We start from the raw sequence: 21,921 nt of genomic DNA, 5'->3' as shown, positions 1-21,921 counted from the left end.
CATGACTCTGAAGGTGCCATGAGTCCCGAGTCCCTTCAGGCCCAACCCTCTTGAGTGAGGAAGACTCTGGAGGCCTTTTCAGGGTCTATCCTGGCCCATCTACCTAACATTTGAGTCCCCAAGGAACACACTTGTCAAAAGATGCCATATTTGAATAGTTTATGAAACTTTGAAACTTTGGAAACTATTTGCATCTTTTTTTTTTTTTTGCTGTGGTATGTGTTGATTTCAAATACTTTTTGTTTATTTTTAGCCAACTAAGACAGATGTGCTGACAGGCAGAGTGTCCCAAATATTCCTTAAAATGTTCAAAATAAGGCTAGAGATGTAGCTCAGTGGCAGAGCACTTACCTAGTACGTGCAAAGCCCTGGGTTCAGTCCTCAGTACTAAATAAATTAATAAATAAATAGAGTAAGAAAGAAGACACTGATATGCAAAGGCATTTACTTTATATGAGAGGCTGCGAATGCAATCTGTTTCTACTGATAAAATATAAATTGCATTGAATGTGTCACTGGGTAACATAAAGAGCTCCCAAGGTAAATTAACTTTGCACAAGTGGTTGGTCAAGTTGACCTAGATTTCTGCCTCATTTCCTTCAAGGGGAGTAGATGGGGAACCTTCAAAAATTACTGGCATCATTTCAACCTGTAAATGTGTCAGGCCTGGGTCCACTCCCTCCCTAGGGATTTGCACCAGCCCCGTTGCTTTAAATGTTTAATTAATTAATTAATTTTTTGAGCTACATTACCCAAGCTGGGCTGAAATTTGATCCTCCAGCTTCACTCTCCTGTATACCTGGGATTACAGGTGTGCACCACCATGCCTGCCCTTAAATGCTTGAAATGTCTCTCATATCCCACTCTGGAGCCATGAATTCTCCCCTTAACTTGACTGACGTGTCAACTGGTTTCTTATCCTTCCTCTTGGATATCTCAAATTCAGTAGGCTAAATCGTAAGTACAGGATGCTTGACTTTCTCCCTCATCACAGCTGTGCCTCTGTCTAAGACTTTCCCCTCTCAGTAAATTATGTCACCTTCCACCACGTTGTTCAGACAGAACTCAGAGCCATCCTTCCTTCCTCTGCTTCCCTTGCTCCATGCACCCCCAGCTGTCAGCAAGTCCTGCAGCTCTGCCTCCACGTCACATGCACACTTGCCCTCTGCCCTTCTTCCTTGCTACTAGCCACCCCGTCTCTCACCTGGATGGTGCTTTCACCTGCCTGTTCTCCCTGCTTCCATCCCACCTCTCCTATCCATACTTTTTTATATCTGCCTGAGTGACCCATCAAAAACACCTCTAAGGGCTGAGGATGTGACTCAAGCAGTAATGCACTCGCCTGGCATGCACGGGGCGCTAGGTTCAATCCTCAGCACCACATACAAATAAAAAAAAAAATAATGATGTTGTGTCCACTGAAAACTGAAAAATAAATATTAAAAAAATCATCTCTCTCTCTCTCTCTCTCTCTCTCCTCTCTCTCTCTTAAAAAAAAAAAAAAAAAAAAAACCATGTCTAAGGCCAGGTACAGTGGCACACTTGTAATCCCAGCAACTCAGAGCCTGAGGCAAGAGGATCACAAGTTCAAGGCCAGCTTCAGCAATTTAGCAAGACCCTATCTCAAAATAAAAATTAAATAAGTGGCTGGGGATGCAGCTCCGTGGCAGTGAGCTTACTTACCATGCATGAGACCCTGGGTTCAATCCCTACTACTATAAATAAATACCTCTAAGCATGCTTTTATTCCATCTCTTTATCTCTAATTACATTATTTATCTACTTGGCTCCTTATTGATTATCCATAACCTCTCTCCCTCCATAAAACCCCTCTCCCACCTTCCACTGCTCCCAGGATATAAACTATTTACCATGGTATCCCCATCCTACAAAACAGTGCCTAGGTGCTCCATAACTATTTACTGAATGGATAATGAGGGGCTCCAGGCTTCCCCATATGCTCTGAAATAAACCCACCTTGTATGCCCTGTCTCGTTTCTTTACAACAAGCCTCATGGCTTTATGAGAAGCTCAGGCCTGGAGTTAACCTGTGCTTCCCACCCCTTTGCATGAACACAGGTAATTCTCGGCACCTCTCTGAAACTCTCTTTGCTCTCCTGGAAATGGGATGCCCAGTTCTGCCTCAGAAGGTTGAAAGTCATGACAGTGAGGTGCTTAGTGGGGTGCCTGTCACATAGCAGCAGTCCACACATGGGAGCATTATCAAACCAAGAGGGAGGCAAGGGGGACCTTCCAAAGAAGTGGGCCAACATGGAGGTTCAGAGAGGCTCAGCCAAGTACAGACCACAGTTCTGACCTTACCCCCCATGTTTCTTCCCTAAGGACTCCTCAATGCTTACTCTGATCTCCTGGCTCTCAGGGCAGGGGCTGGGCGGGGAAAGTACCCAATCATCCCAGCTCAGCCCTCTGCCATGTTTCCCATTTGTAGACTGAGGCTCCTCTACTGATCCGGCCCTACTTGGCAGACATGACGCTCTCTGAAGTCCATGTGGTCATGACTGGAGGCTTTGCCACCATCGCGGGAAGCCTGCTGGGCGTCTACATCTCCTTTGGGGTAGGGACAACTTTCCCTCTGCTTGGCTATACTGAGGGCCAGAAACCCACCTTTGGGGGCACCCCATGCAGATCTGGGCCAGGGCATCCCTGGGATGTTCTCTCTTGGGCCTCAAGCTCAGTTGCTGGGCTGGTGTGAGGAGACACCTCACCTGAGTGACACAGGCCTGAAGGGCTGGACCATTTGTTCATTCTTCTTACATGATCACTGGAGACAAAGATTCCCAGGGTTCACTTTACTGAGCACCTACTACATGCCAGGCAATATGCTAGACGTTTTAGTATCCCCATTTTACAGTGAGAAAATTGAGGCTCAGAGAACAAGTAATGCTTAAAGCTAGGATCTGAGTCCAGATATATGTGATTCCAAAATTCATGCTCATTTCTCTAAGAACTCACACCTAGGCTGTCCATGGAGGTCTGTTTTACTCTCCACCAATTGCCTCCCCATAATCTTTGAGCTCAGGTCCTTCCTCTTCTCTTAAATTATTGCTGTGCAACTTACAGAGCACAGTGCATTCATAGGTTAAATTCCAGTGGTGTGAATTGGTCCCTTAAATCAACCACAGTACTACTTTCTGGTAGGTAGAAAGGAATCTTCAAATGTGTTCCCTACAAATTGCTGAGTAACAATGTTATATATTTATAATATACCTTGTTCCTATTTTTGCTTTCATATACAAATTGTCAAAATCTTATTTTTTAACAATCAAAGAAATTCTTGGTTATTGTGGAAGTGAATAAAGTTTTTAGAAGTTTCTCTTCCTGCCAGATGCATTTGTGCATGCCTATAATCCTAACTGGGGAGGTTAAGGCAGGAGGATTGCAAGTTTGAGGACAGCCTAGGCAACTTAGTGAGAGCTGCAGTAACTTAGAACTTGTCTCAAAATAAAAAAAAAAATTAAAAGGATAAGGGAGGTATTTCAGTGGTAGCATGCTTTTGGGTTAAATCCCCACTACTCAAAATAAATAAATAAATAAAATAAAATAAAATAAAATAAAATAAAATAAAATAAAATAAAATAAAATAAAATAAAAAAATAAAAAACCTCTCTCTTCCTTACTGGTGGCACATGGCTGTAGTCCCTGCTACTGGGAGGCTGAGGCATGAGAAACTGCTTCAGCAACAGAAGTTCAGGGCCAACCTGCACAACATAGTGAGACCTTGAGAACCCTGACTCATTATAAAACAAATCCATGGTGACTGCTTTTAATTGCTTAAAACAATGGTTCTCAAAGTGTGGTTCATGGACCAGTATCATCTGAGAATTTTTTTAAATGTCTATACTTGGGCCTACTGCAAATCTACTGAGCAAGTCTTCCAGTGACTCTGATGCTAGAGACTCACTGACTTAAAATATGTCATTCCAGATCCTTCTGTGCAAATAGTGATTTATCTACACCTGAATGCACACACACTTTATTTCTTTATAAAAGATGAGATACTTCTACCCATACTTTTCTGCAACTTGCTTTTTTCTTATATATTCTGAGCATGACACAAAAATACAGAAGTATAAAGAAGGTTGACAGAGCTAATAAAAATGGAAAACATTCTGTATGGACAAAATCATTACACGCAGAAGGTAGGGAACATCTATATTTAAAAAATTATCTGGAGAAAATGGTTATTATAAAAAGTGTGCAGATGTTCAAAGAAATTAAAACAATTTTACTTCATGTTTTTTTCTAAATGAGTCACAATACTTTACATACCTCTGAATTGCAAGGATGTGGGGTGCTTATCCACCTGTTGTAGGAATAAAATTTGCCGGAGTCTCTGTGGAGAACATCTATCTATCAGTCAATTTAAAAATGTTCCTTCCCAGCTGAGTACAGTGGTACACTCCCGTGATTCAGGAGGCTGAGTCAGGAGGACCACAAGTTTGAGGGCAGCCTCAGCAACTTAGGGAAGCCCTAAGCAAATTAGCGAGATCCTGTCTCAAAATTAAAAATAATTTTGGTTTAATGGGTTTAATACCAAGTAGAAAAAAAAAAGTTTCTTCCCCTTGATCCAGCTAGGGAGATTATGATATAGAAATGTTTTCACAGATGTTTTAAAATGCAAAATTTTGACATTAGTTCTAGTAGCAAGAAACTTGGAAACAACCTAAATGTCCAACTTATTGTTGGGATAATAATAATAATAATAATCCAATAATAAGCTGGATGAGTGAGTGAGTTAGTCCATATCCAATGTGTGCCACTCAGTGCTTGGAGTGAGGGAGGTTGTGGGTACCAACTGAGCTATCTTTGCTTGCCCCCCCCCCCCGTACTATGTGTATATAGGCACTGGAAGGACAGAATGACCCACTGTCCCATTCACAGTCCCAAATTCCACCTATCCCATTTATGATCTTGAGGTGGCTGGTGGGGATGGATGACAGGACAAGCCAGCCTACCCCTTAGTCCCTCTTTCACTCAGGACCTTTGACCACACCAGTAAGGTCAGCTCCATATTTCCATGAACTACCTGGGCAGAATTGGTGGTTGTGTGACTTTTAAAGAAGGCCCCTTGCACTCTGTGGCTTTGTCTTCCAGCCTGGCACCCTCCTGTTTAGTATTCCAGAACCATCATTTGATTTGCATCTTGTCTTACCAAGATCCAAATGCATCCCTGCCTACCCCACCACCAATGGTTTTTTGGAAGGGATTTGATATTTCAAATTGGGAACTCAGAACTTTGTTCCTAAAACCTTTTTCATGGTGAAATACTAGGGAAAGGGGATGACATAATATTTTTGGACTTAGGGCCTTTAAATGTTTTTATATTTCTCCAGGCTCCAAAGTCAGTTATAAGAACATGCCTGGTATTCTTTTTAGCACATGGGCATTGCCGAGACTTCTACCATTACTTAAAAGTTAACTATGGGCGCTCCTAAACTTACAATGGGGCCACATCCTGATAAACCATGGTGAGTTGAAAATGCATATACTTCACTTAACCTATGGACCATTCTGACTTAGCCACATAGTGCACTGCATGCAGAGCATTGAGATGTTTCCATGGACTGGACCATTGGCTCAGCTGCCTGAGAGCTGCTGCCACCAGCATTGCATGAGTATCTTGCATATTATTAGCATATCACTTGCCGAATGTGACTAGCCCAGGAAAGATCAAACTTCAAAATTCAAAGTACAAGGCTGGGGCTGCAGCTCAGTGGCAGAGTGCTTGCCTAGCATGCATGAGGCACTGGTTGATCCTCAGCACCATATAAAAATAAGCAAATAAAGTGAAGGTTATAAAAAAATTAAAACCAAAAAATTCAAAGTACAGTGTCTATAGTGTGTATAACTTTCACACTCTTAAAGTTAAAAATCAGTCAGTTGAAACGTTGTTAAGCTGAAAATGATCTGTGCTGGAAGAACTCCCTCTCTTTTACACAATCTGGCTTAAAACTCAGTCCCCCTTCTTCCCTTTCTTATTCCAGAGTCTAACCAGTCCTGGGCAGTCTGGCCTCCTAACTGACAGGGCCTCGGTGCCCACCTCCTTTAGCTCCACAGAATGTGCAGAGGCACCCAGGATGAGCCATGTGATCACAGATTTCTGGGTTTGGAAGCCCCTGGCTACAGCCATAGTGGCCTAAGGAGGAGAAGGTCACCTAACTCCTTCCTCCTTCCTTCTCCTTCCCTCCTCCTACTGGATCCACTTCAAATCTGGTTCTAGAGCAGCTCTCTTCTGCCCCCACCTGGCTCTGGGCCTCCTTTGCCCAGTCCTGGGCTTCTTTCCCCATGGTCTCCTGTCAACTCCTTCTCCAGGCTAGCTCCTCGGGGTATCTCTGGTTCTTCCCTCAACCCCTGAATTCCAGATAGATCCCTCTTGCTCTCTCCTCCAAGCTACCAGTTTCTTAAAACCTTTCTCTTTATGGCTCAACTTCTAACTCCCTTTTCCTCACCCTTCCTATGGCCCATATCTGGATAGTTCCAGACCCACAGGGTCCAACACAATGGCCACTAGCCACACATGGCTATTGAGCACCTGAAATAAGGTTAATCCGAAATGAGATGTGCTGCAAAACTTATCACAGAAAAAAAAATAAGATATTTTACTAATAAGTTGGTGCTGATTACATGGTGGAAAGAACATATTTGGATATGTATATATATATATATATATATATATATATATATATATACATATATATATTATATATATATACATATATATATTATATATATATATATAGTGTTAATTAAAACATTATTAAAATTGAATTTCAACTATTTCTTTTTACTTTTTAAAATGTAGCTACTAGAAAATGTGAAATTATGGATGTGCTTCCCTTTATATTTGTATTGGACAATGCTGGTCTAGGCTTTCTCCCATGGTCCCCAGCTCCAAGGGGTCACTCAATGGAATTATTTCAATTGTGACCTCCACATATGGCTCCGTCTTCACTGTTTTCCCCAAGCCTCTGGAGTAGGCACCAGCTTTCTGTGCTGACGCCTAGAAACTCACATCTCTACTCTGGCTCAGAGGCCACCCTGAGCGAGAACCAGATGTGTACCTCAAGCCCTGAAAACAGGCTGGCCAGGGACATGAATTAGTTGTCCACTCAAGTTCCTCAATGAGTTGTGCAAGAGTGGCTGCCTCAGAGACAGGGTCTGTGAGCTACTGCTTAGTTTCCACATCCGCAAAAGAGCAGACCTACTGGCCACCTCCCAGCAGGATAAGATTAAAGGCAATAATAGGCAGAAAACGCTTAAGAGCATGGTGTTAAAGAAGTAGTAGTTCTTTTCCTGACATATTGGAGTCAGAAATCTGTCCCACATTTTATGGTTTGTACTGGGTTTGTTTCCTTTCTCAGTAAAAATCCTTTCGAAAATTGAAGCCAAGTGTTCTTATCCTCTCTCTCTCTCTCTCTCCATGGGACTTTGTGGGTAGAGAGTGGAGGCCGTTGGGCAGGGGAAGGCCTAGGATGCTGGGAAAGAGGAAATGGATTCCTGAGCTGGTGCCTAGGAGGCAAGGCTGGGGGACAGCATGACCCTGCAGAGTGGCTGGCAGTGGAGGGCCACACATGGGCTGAGCCAGCACCCAAGTTGACTGTCTGTACAAGACTCAGCCCTTTCTACGAAGAGCAGGGAATGACCAGCTGTGGTCACAACCAGCCCACTTAAAGGACAGAGTCCAGCAATATGACAACGGCAGAGTGTGTGCCTGCTGGGAATCAAGTTTATAAGCCAGAAGTAATCTCTAAACTGGAGGAAAAGGCAATGTCATGTCTGGCAGAGGGGAAAGCCCATGACAGATATAACACTGTCCCCCTGGAGGCAGGCAGCCCAGGAGGAAGCAAGTGAAGTCCCCTGCCCCCAGGTAGGCTTTATCCTCTGAGTTTCCAAGTACCTGGCCTGAGGAGGTGTCAGGGCTGCTGCTGGTTCTTGTTTGTGTTTCAAGGGGTGTCTGCACTTCATTGAAAAGAAACCACTGGGGTTTAGAAAAAGAAGGCACAGCCTGTGTATCAGAGCCTGAGATGGTCTCCAGCCCTGGTTCCTCATCTGCACTTCCTGTACTTCCCTTAGATGATGATAAGCTGTCCCACCATTTCTTCTGTACTCTGTTTTTATTAGCAGAGCATATGTCTTCAACTCACCTCCCTACTTCTTTTCCTTTTTTAAAAAATTTTAAAACTGAGATTGGCAGCTACTTGGGAGGTTGAAACATGAGAATCACAAATTCAAGACCAAATAAAATATAAAAAGGGCTAGAGATGTAGCTCAGTGGTAAAGTGCCCTGGGTTCAATCCCTAGTATCAAAAAACAAAAACAAAATCCAAAACAACAGCTGTCCACAGAGGCTCGTGCCTGCAATCCCAGCAGTGAGGGAGGCTGAGTCAGGAGGATCACGAGTTCAAAGCCAGCCTAGCAAAAGCAAGGCACTAAACTCAATGAGACCCTGTCTCTAAAAATAAATAAATAAATAAATACAAAATAGGGCTGGGGATGTGACTCAGTGGTCGAGTGCCCTCGGTTCAATCTCTAGTACCCACCCCACTGCAAAAAAAAAATCCAAAACAACAGTGATTTTAAAAAACAAACAAACATGCTATTGGCTTAATATAAACTTAAAGGAGAAAAAGACTGTTTTGCTGTTCTGGGTATTGTAAAGATGTCAAAATGCACCAAGAAGAGAAAAATAACTCCTCGCCCCACTTGCCAGTCAGGGACAATTTTGGAGTATTTCTGACCTTTTTTTTTTTTTTTAATGACTATTTTTTTTAGAGCAACAAAATTGAGAGCAAGACAGAGAGATTTCCCATCTATCTCCTGCCTTCACCCTTGCATATTCTCCTTGTCACCAACATCTGCTCTTCTTTTTATGCATAGTTTTGGAATTGTCTTTCTCCCATGGTTGTGGTTCTGCTCTATGTGCAGTTTTGTGGGCACTTCCCTGTGTCATCAGGAAACCTTGTAACTGTGGTTTGTGATGGCAGCCTGACTGTGTTTAGCCATTCTTCCAATGTTAGATGTTTGAGTCGCTTCTAGTTTTACCATTTGTAAACAACAGGTTGGGGTGGGGGAAAGTGCCTCATCTATCTCTGTGGAAGAGAACAGGGAAAGCAAAGGGTTTGGGACCACAGTGAGGATAAAGCTTCTGGAAGGGAAAACTCTAGGAGCTGATGCTTCACCATCTTGCTGAGGAGGGCTTTTACAGGGTGGCTCCCAGAGGCAGACCCAGGACCACAGATGGCTCTTAGAGGAGGCAGATTTCCTAACAGTTCCCTAACTGCAAGAGAGGGTGTGATGAGCCGCCCTGAAGTGGTGAGTTCCCCATTATAGTAAGTATTCAAAGATGGATCCAATTCAGGGATTATAATCCCACACGGAACATAACCTATGACAAGGTTGAATTGGGTGACATCTTTGATCTGTCTTAACTCTCAGGTTCTGGAGCTTTGTTTGATCCATCATAAACCCTTTAGTTAATGGAAATCTCAACTCATGGGCATGAGGGGTTAAAGAGAGACAGTCTAGAAAGGAAGGAAGAATCTTGAACCTGAAGCCAAAAGATATGATGAGTTTTAATTCTTTTATAGGTAGGGAAACTGAGGCCCCAAAAGATTAAATATGGTTTGCCCTCAGTTTCCCTAACTATAAAATGTGGGTAACAAACCTTCCCTTTCCCCACCTATAAATGGGGGGTAACAATACTTGCCAGGCCCAGTTTACAGAAGTACTGGGAGGAAATATGTGGGCTTTTACATGTAGCCTGTGACCCTCTATACATAAAAGGTATAATTATTAGTACAATGACAATGACAATGAGGACATTAATGACAATGAGGATATACCAGTGGGACGGAGTACACATTTCCCCTGCTGCCCTGGGTCACTCTCCTTGGCAGTGGCCCTTTCCTTTAACTGTCCTCTCTCTCATCTTGCAGATCGATCCTGCGTCATTAGTTGCTGCCTCTGTGATGGCTGCCCCTTGTGCCTTGGCCCTCTCCAAGCTGATGTACCCAGAGGTGGAGGAGTCCAAGTTCAAGAGTAAGGAAGGAGTGAAACTGAGCCACGGGTGAGAGCAGCAAGGGGGCTGGCAGAGAGGGCCCCTGGTGGTGCCCGGGACCCAGAGCAGAGGTGGAGGGCAACAGCACGTGTTCTCTCTGCCTATTACTGGCTTCCTGGGGCTAGGACCACCTCTGCGGTCACTGCTCTGATGGTGGCTTCACTTGCTAAAACAGACTCCAGTTCTCACGTCTTACAACAGACTGGTCAAAGCCTGTGGGTGGGGCCCGGCTCCTAGGGGTGGGGCCCGGTCCCCGGAGGTGTGGCCTGATGTGGGAGGGCCATAGAAAGGCTCCGGGCCAAGTTCCCTGTGTGCAGAGCTCTGACCACCAGGTGGCACCACGTACTGATATATAAGAGCCAACTTGATGTCAGTGACTACTAACATGTCATCACCATGGTCTTAAAAACTTTTAATGGGGGGGGGGCCTGCGGGGGCAGGGGGTGTGTCGGAGGACCTCCTGAGTGCTAAGCAAATGCTCCACCCCTGAGCTACACCCCCAGCCCATATTAATCCTTTTAAAATATTGGAAAGATCCAGACGCCATGGTGCATGCCTGTAATTCCCGCAACTCGGGAGATTGAGGCGGGAGGATCCCGAGTTCGAGTCCTTGCCTCAAAATAAAAAGGACTTGGGGTGCAGATCAGTGGTAAAGGGTCCCTGGGTTCAGTCCCCAGTACCAAAAATAAACAAACAATAAAATAAGATTAAAAATAAAATAAAGATATTGAAAGGGTACCACTTTGGATTAATATGCTTGAGGACACAATGGGTAGCCCAACCTCAAACTTCCTTGAAGCTCTATAGCAGCACTCTCCTACGGAAATAGACTGCTAGCCATGGGGGTCTATCGCTTTACATTCTCTAGTCACTGTCTTGAAAACAGTAAAAAGAAACTGGTGATTTTAATAAAATATTTTACTTAGCCAAATGCATATAAAATATTGCCATTTCATCATATATTCAGTGTAAAAAGTACTAAGGATATTTTGCATTTTTTAAAATATGAAATCCTCAAAAATCTATCTATTTTACACTTAAAACAGAACTCAATTTGGACCAGCTTCCTTTCAAGTGGTCACAAGCCATATGAGGCTAATGGCTGCTGCCATGGACAGTGCAGTGCTAGAAATGTGGGTCTTATCCCAGTGCTGGCTCCTTCCTTTGGGTCTCAGAGAAAGTAAGGATTCTCTGATTCTGAAACACCCCGTCCAAGGTTCCTCCTGGAACTTCTAGGATGGGGACCCTCGTTGGTGGGCAATCATGATCACTCTTCATCCCAATAACAGAGAGGCCCAAAACCTCGTGGAAGCAGCCAGCAGTGGGGCTGCCATCTCAGTGAAGATGATTGCCAACATCGCCTCCAACCTGATTGCCTTTCTGTCTGTGCTGGCCTTTGTCAATGCTGCCCTCTCCTGGCTGGGAGACATGGTGGAGATCCAAGGGCTCAGCTTCCAGGTGGGGTTTTCAGATGTGGAGGGGAAGATCCTGGGGTTGGGGGTGGTGGGTGGTGACCCAGCAAAGCCCAGGCTTTGCCCTCAGTCTTCTTGCTCTTGTACCCTCAGCTCATCTGCTCCTACATCTTGAGGCCTGTGGCCTTCTTGATGGGTGTTGCCTGGGAGGACTGCCCAGTGGTGGCTGAGCTGCTAGGAATCAAGCTGTTTCTGAATGAGTTTGTGGCATATCAGGAACTGTCCCAGTACAAGCAACGCCGCCTGGCAGGGGTCGAGGAGTGGGTTGGTGCAAAGAAGCAGTGGATCTCTGTGAGTATCTTGGTCCCACACAGTTGCTCCTGAGGGACAACCCCTCCACCCCCACACACACACAAAGCTACTTTCCTGGCTACCTGGCTGAGACACACTGTGGCGATGTTTAACCACCCATGTTATTTATTGTCCTGGGAGACAGGACAGCATCAGGCTTATTGCCATCTTCCTCAAGACCTCTCAGGAGGCTGCGGTGCTGGAGAAGAGCATTGTTTGAAGTATTCCTGCTCCAGGTGGGCCACCATTGGCTGTGGCATTCAGCTAGCCATTGCACCGCCTGCCTTCTGTTGGAAAACAGGAGTCTAATACTCTCATTGTCTACCCCAAAGAAATACATGTGAATGTCCAGTGGGCTACATACATGAGTGTGCCCAGTGACCTCCCACCATGGTCCCTGTTAATACACTGGATGCAGTTTAGGGATTGGCTCTTTCTGTGAAATTTTATTTTAAGAACTATAAGATGCTATAAAAATTAACCCTTCTAAAAAAAAAAAAAACACTAACTCTAGTAACATTGAGAATGAAAAAATTGCCAGATGTGGTGGTGCATACTTGTAATCCCAGCAATTTTGGAGGCTGAGAAAGGAGGATGGCAAGTTCAAGGCCAGCCTGGGGAACTTATCCAGACCCTGTCTCAAAATTAAAAATTAAAAAGGGTTGGAAATGTAGCTCAGTGGTAGAACACCCCTGGATTATTCAATCCCCAGTACCACAAACACACACATACACACACAGACACGAATGCAAAAATTACCTATAATCTCACCATACTAAAACTATAGTTATTGTTTATCCATTTTATTCTACTCTTTTAAAGAGAATTTACATAATCTCTACTAAAGCATCCATGCTATATTGTAGTGTGCTGGGTGACCTCCCACCATGGTCCCTGTTAATATATTGGATTTTCTTCCTTCCTTTCTTCCTTCTTTCCTTCCTTCCTTTCTCCCTTTCTTCTATTCTTTGCTTACTATTATGAAATTAGCATCATTTCTTAAAAATGTGGTGGTGCGGGCTGGGGATGTGGCTCAAGTAGCGCGCTCGCCTGGCATGTGTGTGGCCCAGGGTCGATCCTCAGCACCACATACAAAGATGTTGTGCCCGCCGAAAACTGAAAAAAAAAAAAAAATCTCTCTCTCTCTTTCTCTTAAAAAAAAAAAGAAAAAATGTGGTGGTGCCAGGAACCTAGTACCTAGTACAGGCTAAGCATGAGCTTTACCACTGAGCTACACTACAACATTGTAGTTGGACACAATACATTTGTTTTATTTATTTATTTTTATGTGGTGCTGAGGATTGAACCCAGGGCCTTGCATGTGCAAGGTGAGCGCTCTACCTCTGAGCCACAGCCCCAGCCCCCACATGATTTTTGATGCGTGTATCCTCACGAATTTAACCAATCTCCCGCTCTTGGGCCATTCAGATGAATTCCATTACTTGGCTGTACATGCCATACAGTGTGGAAGTGAATCTTTGTGTATAGTACTGTTCCCACCTCTTGGGTCATTTCCGCAGGAGCTTTCCCAGATGTGGGCTGGTTGAATCACATGGCATGAGTCCTCCTGTGGTTGCTCCCAGTAATTTTCCCAAAGGGTTGGAACAACTGAAATTGCCACCAGCTATGCCGGTGAGCATTTATCTCACCACATGCTGAATAGCACTAGGGAGTTTCTACTTAGAAACAAGTTTTGCTACTTTAATGGGCAAATAGTAGCTCATTGTTTTATTTTTCATTCTTGGGTGACAGAAATTTTAGTAAGAAATTTTTCTTAACTTCAATTATTTTTAAGTCTCTCCCCACCCTACCCTCACCACACTTGGGACTACACCCAGGAGTGCTCTACCACTGAACTACATCCCAGCCCTTTTTATTTATTTTTATTTATTTATTTATTTTGTTTTGAGACAGGGTATCAACTCAGTTGCCCAAACTGGCCTAGAACTTGTGATCCTCCAGCCTCCTGAGTAGCTGAGATTATAGGCATATGCTTCCAGTAGCCCAGCTTCCAACTACAACTTAAAATAAGTTGTAAATGAATATGTTTTTTAGTTTTTTTTTTTTAAGTGTGTGAAGTAACAGCATGTTTCCCCTCACTCCTTGTCCTTACTTTGATCTCACCACACCTCAGAGGTAATCAAGTGTCTGATTCTTCATGATTTTTTTTTTTATTTTGTAGGAGGTACCAGGGATTGAACTCAGGTGCACTCAACCACTGAGCCATATCCCCAGCCCTATTTGTATTTTTATTTAGAGACAGGGTCTCACTGAGTTGCTTGGCGCCTCGATAAATTGCTGAGGCTGGTCTGGATTTAGGATCTTCCTGTCTCAGCCTCCTGAGCCACTGGGATTACAGGCTTGCACCACCGTGCCTGGCCCTGTGCTCAGCTTTTTAATGAATCTTATTCTTTCATCAAGTATTTGTGGAGATCATTTAGGTTCGAGGCACTCTGCTAGGCAAAAAGGATAAAAAGGGGATTTAAACAACCATGACTCCTGGTCTCATATCTCTCTTATTGAGGCAAAACACAGTAAAGCAGAGTAATGAAAGATTACCACAATTTGTGGTAAATTTTATAAAGGAAAAACAAGTAAAAACAGGGAGGGGGGTTCTCTTGGCTGAACTGGTTGGAAAAAGTCTCCTTGAGGTGTAACATTTAGGCCAAGACTTGAAGGGAAGAATATTCTAGACAAATGAAGAGGCATATGCAAAGGCCCTGAGATTGAAAGCACATAATATGCTCAGAGAACTGAGGGTAGTACAGCTAGAGCATATTGTGAGAGTATGGCTCAGGGAGTATAGGAAGTCACTGAAGACTTGACCTTTTACATCTTAAGAAAGTCATATGAGCTGGGCATGGTGTTGCATACCTATAATTTCCAGCCATTCAGGAGGCTGAGGCAGGAGGATCACAAACTCAAGGTCAGCCTCAGTAACTTAGCAAGACCCTGTCTCAAAATAAAAATAAAAAGGACTGGGATGTAGCTCAGTGGTAAAATACTGGTTCACACTCTCAGTATTAAAAAAAAGAAGAAGAAGAAGGTTGTTTAGCTGGTCTATAAAGCACCATTGTATGTGAGCAAGCAGGGATAAGATACCTTAATATTTTTTCAATTAATATTTGCATAAACTTTTAAAATTAGAGCATTATAATTATACATAGTATTTGAGTTCATTTTAACAAATTAATACATGCAAGGAATTTGATTTCAATCCCCATTTCCCCTTTTTCCCTCGCCTCGTCCCTCCCCCATTCTCCCTACTCTATTTCCTTCACTCCTTTATTTATCTAGTTTTGATGCATACATTAGTTATGTTATAATGAAATTAACTCTTTTCATATTTCCTCTCTATATTTTTCCTTGTTTCTTCTTTCTTTTCCCCTTCATTTTCTACATAGGGATTTGTTTTCTCAACATAGATTTTTACACCAAATCTTTTCCTTTGTGATTTCTCTTATTATTTCTGTAATTTATATGCTAAAATGATATCTGGTAATTATTAAATCCCTGGAACAAGGCAAGAAAGTCATTAGGACAATGAATTTTATAGTTATAACTGAGTTCAAATTCTGACAAAGTCACCTTCTTGCTGTGTGAACTTCTTACTGAACCTGAGTCTCAGTTTGGTCCTCTCCAAAATGAGTGTAATACTTGTAACTTGTAACTATAATTATTATTATCCTAAATTTTCTATCATTCTACATTTAAAATATTTGTCTGCTTCTATGGTCTGAAGGGAATTTTATATACAATGTGAGATATGGATCTAAACCAATTTTTTTCCCCCAAATTGTTCCATTTTGGGCCTTAATGCTTCTTTCTGGAAAATTAAAAAAACAAAACAAACAAACAAAACAAACACTTCAGAACAAAACAGAAGCACTACCTTGTTTAATTGCCCACTCAATGCCTGGTATTTCCCATATATCATAATATAATCCTTATCACAGTCCTGAAGCTTCAAGAAGCTGCTGACCTGCCCACGGGTGGGGACAAGCCTGGAAGCCAGGCTGGACGCCCGGTGCCTTACTCTTTCCAGTGGGGCCCACTGTCCCCTCTCAGCCTGACAGTTCCCCACAAGGTCTCTCAGCCCAGGGCTTTCACAGCCACCGGAAGCAAAAGACTACGGAGCACCAGAAGCGGGGCCCTTCTCCAAGCGCCCCCTCTGGCCAGAGTGAGAGACTGACCCAGGCTGAATCACACCCCAAAAGGCTGGTATTTAAGAACAGGGGGTTGAAGATGAGAGGAGCGGAGCGAGGGCAGCTATGTTGTTGAAGTGGCAGAATTCCAGCTGACTTAGATGTGGGAGAGCAAGGCCAGGGGAAGGGGCAGCACAGAGGGTTCAGAAGTCAAGGGCACATGGGAAGTGGGTAAAAACAAAGCCAGAGCCTGGGCAGCGTGGGAGTGCTCTTGTCCTCACACACCGTCTGTATTTTCAGGACAGAGCAGAAATTCTCACCACGTACGCCCTCTGTGGATTCGCCAACTTCACCTCTATCGGGATCATGCTGGGAGGCCTGAGTGAGTCCTGTGGGGACCCCCACCCCACCCGCCCCAGCATCGGAGGGAGTCAGGAACCTGAACTCAGTGGGGACTCAGGCCTCAGTCGTCCCACTTGTCTAAGGCAGGAGCCTGAACAAGGTGGCCGTGGGGCTCAGCGGCCCAGTCCTAGAGATCCATGATTTCTCTGCTGCAGGGGATGGCCCCTCTCCAGGTCCTCCTTCAGGAAGCCTCAGGGCTGAGTCCCACAGTTGAAAGGGGTGATGAAGTGAGCGAGCGGAGAGTGAGTTGGGGACATAAATAAAGGAAGGACACTTCCCACCCCTTCTGTTTCCCATTTCCTACTTCCCCAAATGTGAGTTCTCAGGGGCAATGTGAGTGCTTCCGCAAATGTGTTTTCTCCCTTTTCCCCTCCACATCCCAACAATAGAGAGGAAGTTTCCACACTGTTCTCAGCTTTTTGCAAGGGGGGGGGGGTGTTGTACTAGAACCACGGAGCCACATCCCCCAGCCCTTTTTATTTTGAAGTTGCTGAGGCTGAGGGCTGGGGCTATAGCTCAGTTGGTAGAATGCTTGCTTCACGTGCACAAGGCCTCTGGGGGCAATCCCCAGCACCACACTCTCTCTCTTTCACACACACACACACACACACACACAAGTTGCTGAGGCTGGCCTCCAACTTTTGATCCTCCCACCTCAGCCTCTTGAGTTGTTGGGATTACAGGCATGTGCCACCACAGCTGGCTGTTCTTAGCTCTTCAACAATAACATCCTCTTTTTGCAGCCACCCTGTGGTGCAATCAGCCTGTGTGTGTGTGTGTGTGTGTGTGTGTGTGTGTGTGTGTGTGTGTGATTGTTTCTATAGTGCTGGGGATCAAACCCAGAGCCTTGTATGTGCTAGGCAAGCACTCTACCACAAGCCTACACCCCCAGCCCTCATCAACCCGTTTTACAGAGCAGGAAACTGGATCTCTGAGAGTAAAATAACAGCCCAATTCATTCAGCTAACAAGTGTCTGAGCCTATATTTAGTCCCAGGTCTGCCAGATTTGATAGTTAAATTCTTTTTCTGCATCTGCCACTGATGATGTGTGGAGGAGGACTGGATCATATCCTAGGGGGCGGGAGCCAGGCCTTAGAGGACTCCTAAACTCGGGTGACCGGCAGGGGCAACATCTGTCCTCTGACCATGCAGAAGAGAAGAATCAGCAGATGAGCCATACCACAATCTGTGGTCGGAGAGGCACATGGAATCCCTGGCCCTGAGCACTCTTGTCCCCTTGCAGCCTCCCTGGTCCCCCAGCGGAAGAGTGACTTCTCTCAGGTTGTGCTCCGAGCGCTCTTCACGGGAGCCTGCGTGTCCCTGGTGAATGCCTGCGTGGCAGGTGAGTTCAGGCCAGTGGGCTTGGGACCTGGAGCCCTCATCTTCTAGCTGGCCCCTGGGCTGTGCCCACCAGTGGCTTTCCCTCCACAGGAATCCTGTATGTGCCCAGGGGGGCTGAGGTTGACTGTGTGTCCCTCCTGAATAGCACCCTCAGCAGCAGCAGTTTTGAGGTGTACAAATGCTGCCTCAAGGCCTTCCAAAAGTAAGATCCTGGGCCATGGGGGGAGTGGAGGAGCAAAGTGTGAGGGAGCATACAGCACCCAAGTGCCTGGATGCCTTTGGCACGGGGAGGTGGGATAGAAAATGTCCTGGCTATAGCTGATGTGGCATGGGGAGGAGGAAGGGAAAACTCGAGGACCAAATCTGGGGAGGAAGTGTGGACCAGAGACGCAGAGTGACTTTCCCAGGGTGCACAACCTGGCCTGCAGAGGTGGGCCTGGAGCTCACACTGTACCTTTGTTTTCTTTTCAGCACCAGTCTGGAGTTCAGCCCAGTGGCGCTGGACAACTGCTGTCGATTTTACAACCACACCATCTGCACATAGCGGGGACAAAACATCTTTGGGGCCGTTCTTCCCAGGAAGCATCAGTCCTCACCCTTCCCATTCTAGGAAGCCACAGGGCTAGACCTGCCTCTGTCCCACAATTGGGAGGGTGACAGAGCAAGTGGCAAGTGAGTGGGGACATAAGAAAATGGAGGATACCTCCCACTCCTGATCTCCTGTCCACTCCTCTGTTTCCTAGCTTCCCAAACTTGAGTTTTCAGAGTCGCCTCTGCTTTCTCCTCTCTCGCCCCTACATCTAACAGCACTGTGGACCTCTCTATTGCTCTCTCCTTGGGGTCTCTCGTGTACACCTTCCCTTGTATTATCACAAGTGTGTCACACCCAAAGCCTCCTTCTCTCCCCTCTTCCCTCCCTGAGTGCCGGACTGTCTTTGTGTCGTCTTCTGCTAGAAGTTGTCTTCTGGAGACCCTTCCTCTTCTTTCAGAATCCCACACTCCCTTCCCCATGGCATTTCCCAAATTGGTGTCCTGTGGAACATTGTCCCTTGGGGCAGTCAGAGGATTTCAGGATCCACCAGGTTTGGAAATAAAGTTAGATAGGGTTGGGGGTTTTGTTGTTTGTTTGTTTGTTTGTTTGTTTTTACTGTGGACTTGTCCCCAATTCATAGGGATATTATATGTTTTCCAAACTTATTTTATCATAAGAATTTTTTTTTGGTACTGGGGATTAAATCCAGGGGTACTTTACCCCAGCCTTTTTTGTTGTTGTTGTTGTTGTTGCTGTTTTGAGACAGGTTGCCGAGGCTAGCCTTGAACTTGTGATCCTCCTGTCTCAGCCTCCCAAGTAGCTGGGACTTTAGGCATGCAGTACAGTGCCCAGCACATAAAAACTTTTTTGATGAGAGCATCTCCTGTTTGAAGTTTCATGGAATACATCTGGGGAAATATTGGTTAATGCTCAAACTACTTTACCTTCTTGACTAGTAAATGTTTACAAAGCCCTTTGTGCCAGGCACTGTTCTTGGTGTTTTATATGTTTTAATTCAATTCTTATAGTAATCCTATGAGATTGATACTACTGTCAGCCCAAGTTGAGGAATCAGAGTCCCCAAGAGGTTAAGTAACTTGCCCAGAGTGATGCAAGGAGGACAGGTAGGATTTATACCCAGGGCATCCAAATCTACTGCATGGTGTTCACCTCTGTTGACTGCTAGTGTTGGAAGAACTCTGTTAGGTATCTTGCCCTCACCTCCTCCCCCTGACTTTTCTTCCAATCCAAGCCCTCTGCTCCAGGGGGGTCAGGTGTTGTCACCTTTTTCTGGATCCTCTCCATCTCCTTCCAGCCTGTGCTGCTCCCATTTCAGTGATCATTTTCCCCAGCAGCTTTGGCTTCAGTGAACTGCAAAGCACCTTGTCCCCGTGGTCACTGGGAATTGGCACCTTCACCCTCACTCACTACATCTCACTTCCTTTCCAGTTCAGCTGCTCTGGGTGGCAGCTACCAGGTTCAGCCACAGTGGGCCAAGTCCTGCATCTGTCTGTCAGTGGGTGCTGGCTCTGCCCCTTGACCACCACAGGCTTACTGAGTCAAAGCCTAAGTCCTTCCCTTAGCCCTGCAGAACGGAGCTTGGCCTACTCCCACACCTGAGGGCTATGGTCCCTGCCTTGCTCTCCGCAGCCCCCTACTCAGCCCCTGCCCCTGCTCCAGCTCCCCTTGGGCTGTTGGTAGGATGACCACACAACCATCTCTCAGGATCACCACCTGCCCCTTCCCTACTATCTGATGGCTTCAGCCCCTCCAGTCAGATCTTGGAATAGTCCATGGATGCCCTTGTGCAGCATCCCCAGATCCCTGCACACCTCACATGGCCAGTGGCATTCCCTGGAAGACTATAAGTCCCTGGGACACCAGGCTCACAATACTTCTGTTTTCTCCCCAGTGCCTAGCACAGTGCTGGACTCATTAAAGGTGCTGAATAAATGTTTGTAGAGTTGAATTGCAACTTCTCTAAGGGGCTCCGTGTGTAGAACATGCTGTATAGGACAGATTGCTGTTGTGATCTGGGGGACAGGCAAGATTAACAGCTCCTTCATCATAGAGCAGTAGATTTCTACCCTCTCCATCACCCACCATGCTCCTTCTTTCTTATCTTGCACCCACAGAAGTTGGGAGCCCCGTGAGGATGAGGCTGCAAATACATACAGTTTCGAGGAGGCCCCAGTGCTGACACCAGATGCCCAGGCTTAATTGCAACCCAGGCACAGAAGCAGCAGCTTCTAAGTCAGGGTTGACACAGATTCCTCCACCAACCCCTCCCACAGTCATGACAGGCATTGCTAATCTATCACAGAACTCCTCTCACTGCCTCTAGAAGAAACTTCAGATTCTGTAACAGCTCAGCATTAGATAAGCCCACTAACAAGTGGTTCAAGGTGCCTTTTCAGGAGATAAATATTTGCTACCTCTGTGCTATGAAATAGACCCAAACTACCATTGAGTTTATATATAAAAGGGATTGAAGGTTTTGTAAAAAGACTGTAGAAATTAAAAGAGGTATGAAACAGAGGGATTCCCAAAAAGAATGGAAGTTGTGTAAGTAATTCTTCTATTCTAAAACTATTACAAAATTCATATGTTGAAATTGTAATTTCATGATGATGGCATTAAGAGGTGGGGCCTTTGGGATATGATTAGGTCACGAGGGTGGAGCCCTCACAAATGGGATTAGAGCCCTTATAAAGGCTCTGGAGAGTTTCCTCACCCACCATGTGAGGTTAGAGTGAGAAGTTGTCACTCTGCAAGCCAGAATTCAACCATGCTGGCACGCTGACCCTGGACTCCCAGCCCCAAGATCTGTGAGAAATGAATTTTGTTTATGAACCACCCAGTGGATGATATTTTGTTACAGAGTCTGAACTAAGAGCCCCCACCCTCATGATGTCATCAGAACCTAATTATCTGCCAAAGGCCCCACCTGCAAATCCCATCCCACTGGGGGCTGGAGCTTCAACATATCAATTAAGGGGGGATATAATACAGTCTATAAAGTCCTACTATGTGCCAGACTCTGAGCTAAAACTGAGAGAACAGCTGAGAACCAAACTCTAATGAGCTAAAGGAGTGGAATCTTCCTTAGAGAAGAGGGACTGGAAGAGGAAATCCTAAGAGCCTCTTGCAGTAAGCAGACCTTGAGAAGAGGGAGGAGGGAAATGATCTCTAGGAAGACTTCTCAGGTTTCCATTGGTAGATCTGCTAATGGCATTTTTGAGACTAATTAGATATTATAAAGTAAAAATAAGGCCAGGGTAGGATTATACAAATTATGGTTTATAGTGTTATCTACTTTAACACAGAATACACTGCAATATTGGGCTAACTACAAGATAATGATTTTTTTACATAAAACTTAATTTATTATTAATAATAAAATCCATTTTTATTTATATCAAGAATGCCAATGTGATCACACAATTTTACATAAATATGTTTCTTGAAACAAGTAGATTCAGGGTTGGGGCTGTAGCTCAGTGGCAGAGCATCTGTCTAGCACATATCAGCCACTGGGTTTGATCTTTAGCACCACATACAAATAAACAAAATAAAGGCATGCTGTTCATCTACAACTACAAAAAAAAAAAAAAGAAAGAAACAAGTAGATGCTGTGTTCTTCTATATTTAGTGTAACA

General features: G+C 44.9%; 1 protein-coding gene across 1 annotated transcript in view; it reads left to right on the top strand.

Moving 5' to 3' along the window:
* Slc28a1 (solute carrier family 28 member 1) overlaps positions 1-18,877 on the top strand; it is a 49,933-nt gene extending 31,056 nt beyond the window's left edge. The window contains exons 11-18 of the mRNA XM_026388249.2: positions 2,450-2,575; positions 9,957-10,087; positions 11,368-11,536; positions 11,644-11,841; positions 16,287-16,368; positions 17,633-17,731; positions 17,821-17,932; positions 18,202-18,877. Of these exons, the coding sequence (XP_026244034.2) occupies positions 2,450-2,575; positions 9,957-10,087; positions 11,368-11,536; positions 11,644-11,841; positions 16,287-16,368; positions 17,633-17,731; positions 17,821-17,932; positions 18,202-18,274 (990 nt within the window). The 3' untranslated portion in view covers positions 18,275-18,877. The remainder of the gene's footprint in view (positions 1-2,449; positions 2,576-9,956; positions 10,088-11,367; positions 11,537-11,643; positions 11,842-16,286; positions 16,369-17,632; positions 17,732-17,820; positions 17,933-18,201) is intronic.
* Positions 18,878-21,921: the final 3,044 nt, after the last annotated feature.

The sequence above is a fragment of the Urocitellus parryii genome, chromosome 6 (assembly GCF_045843805.1).
Source record: "Urocitellus parryii isolate mUroPar1 chromosome 6, mUroPar1.hap1, whole genome shotgun sequence".
NCBI classification, from domain to species: domain Eukaryota; kingdom Metazoa; phylum Chordata; class Mammalia; order Rodentia; family Sciuridae; genus Urocitellus; species Urocitellus parryii.
This window is presented reverse-complemented; position numbering and strand designations above follow the sequence as displayed.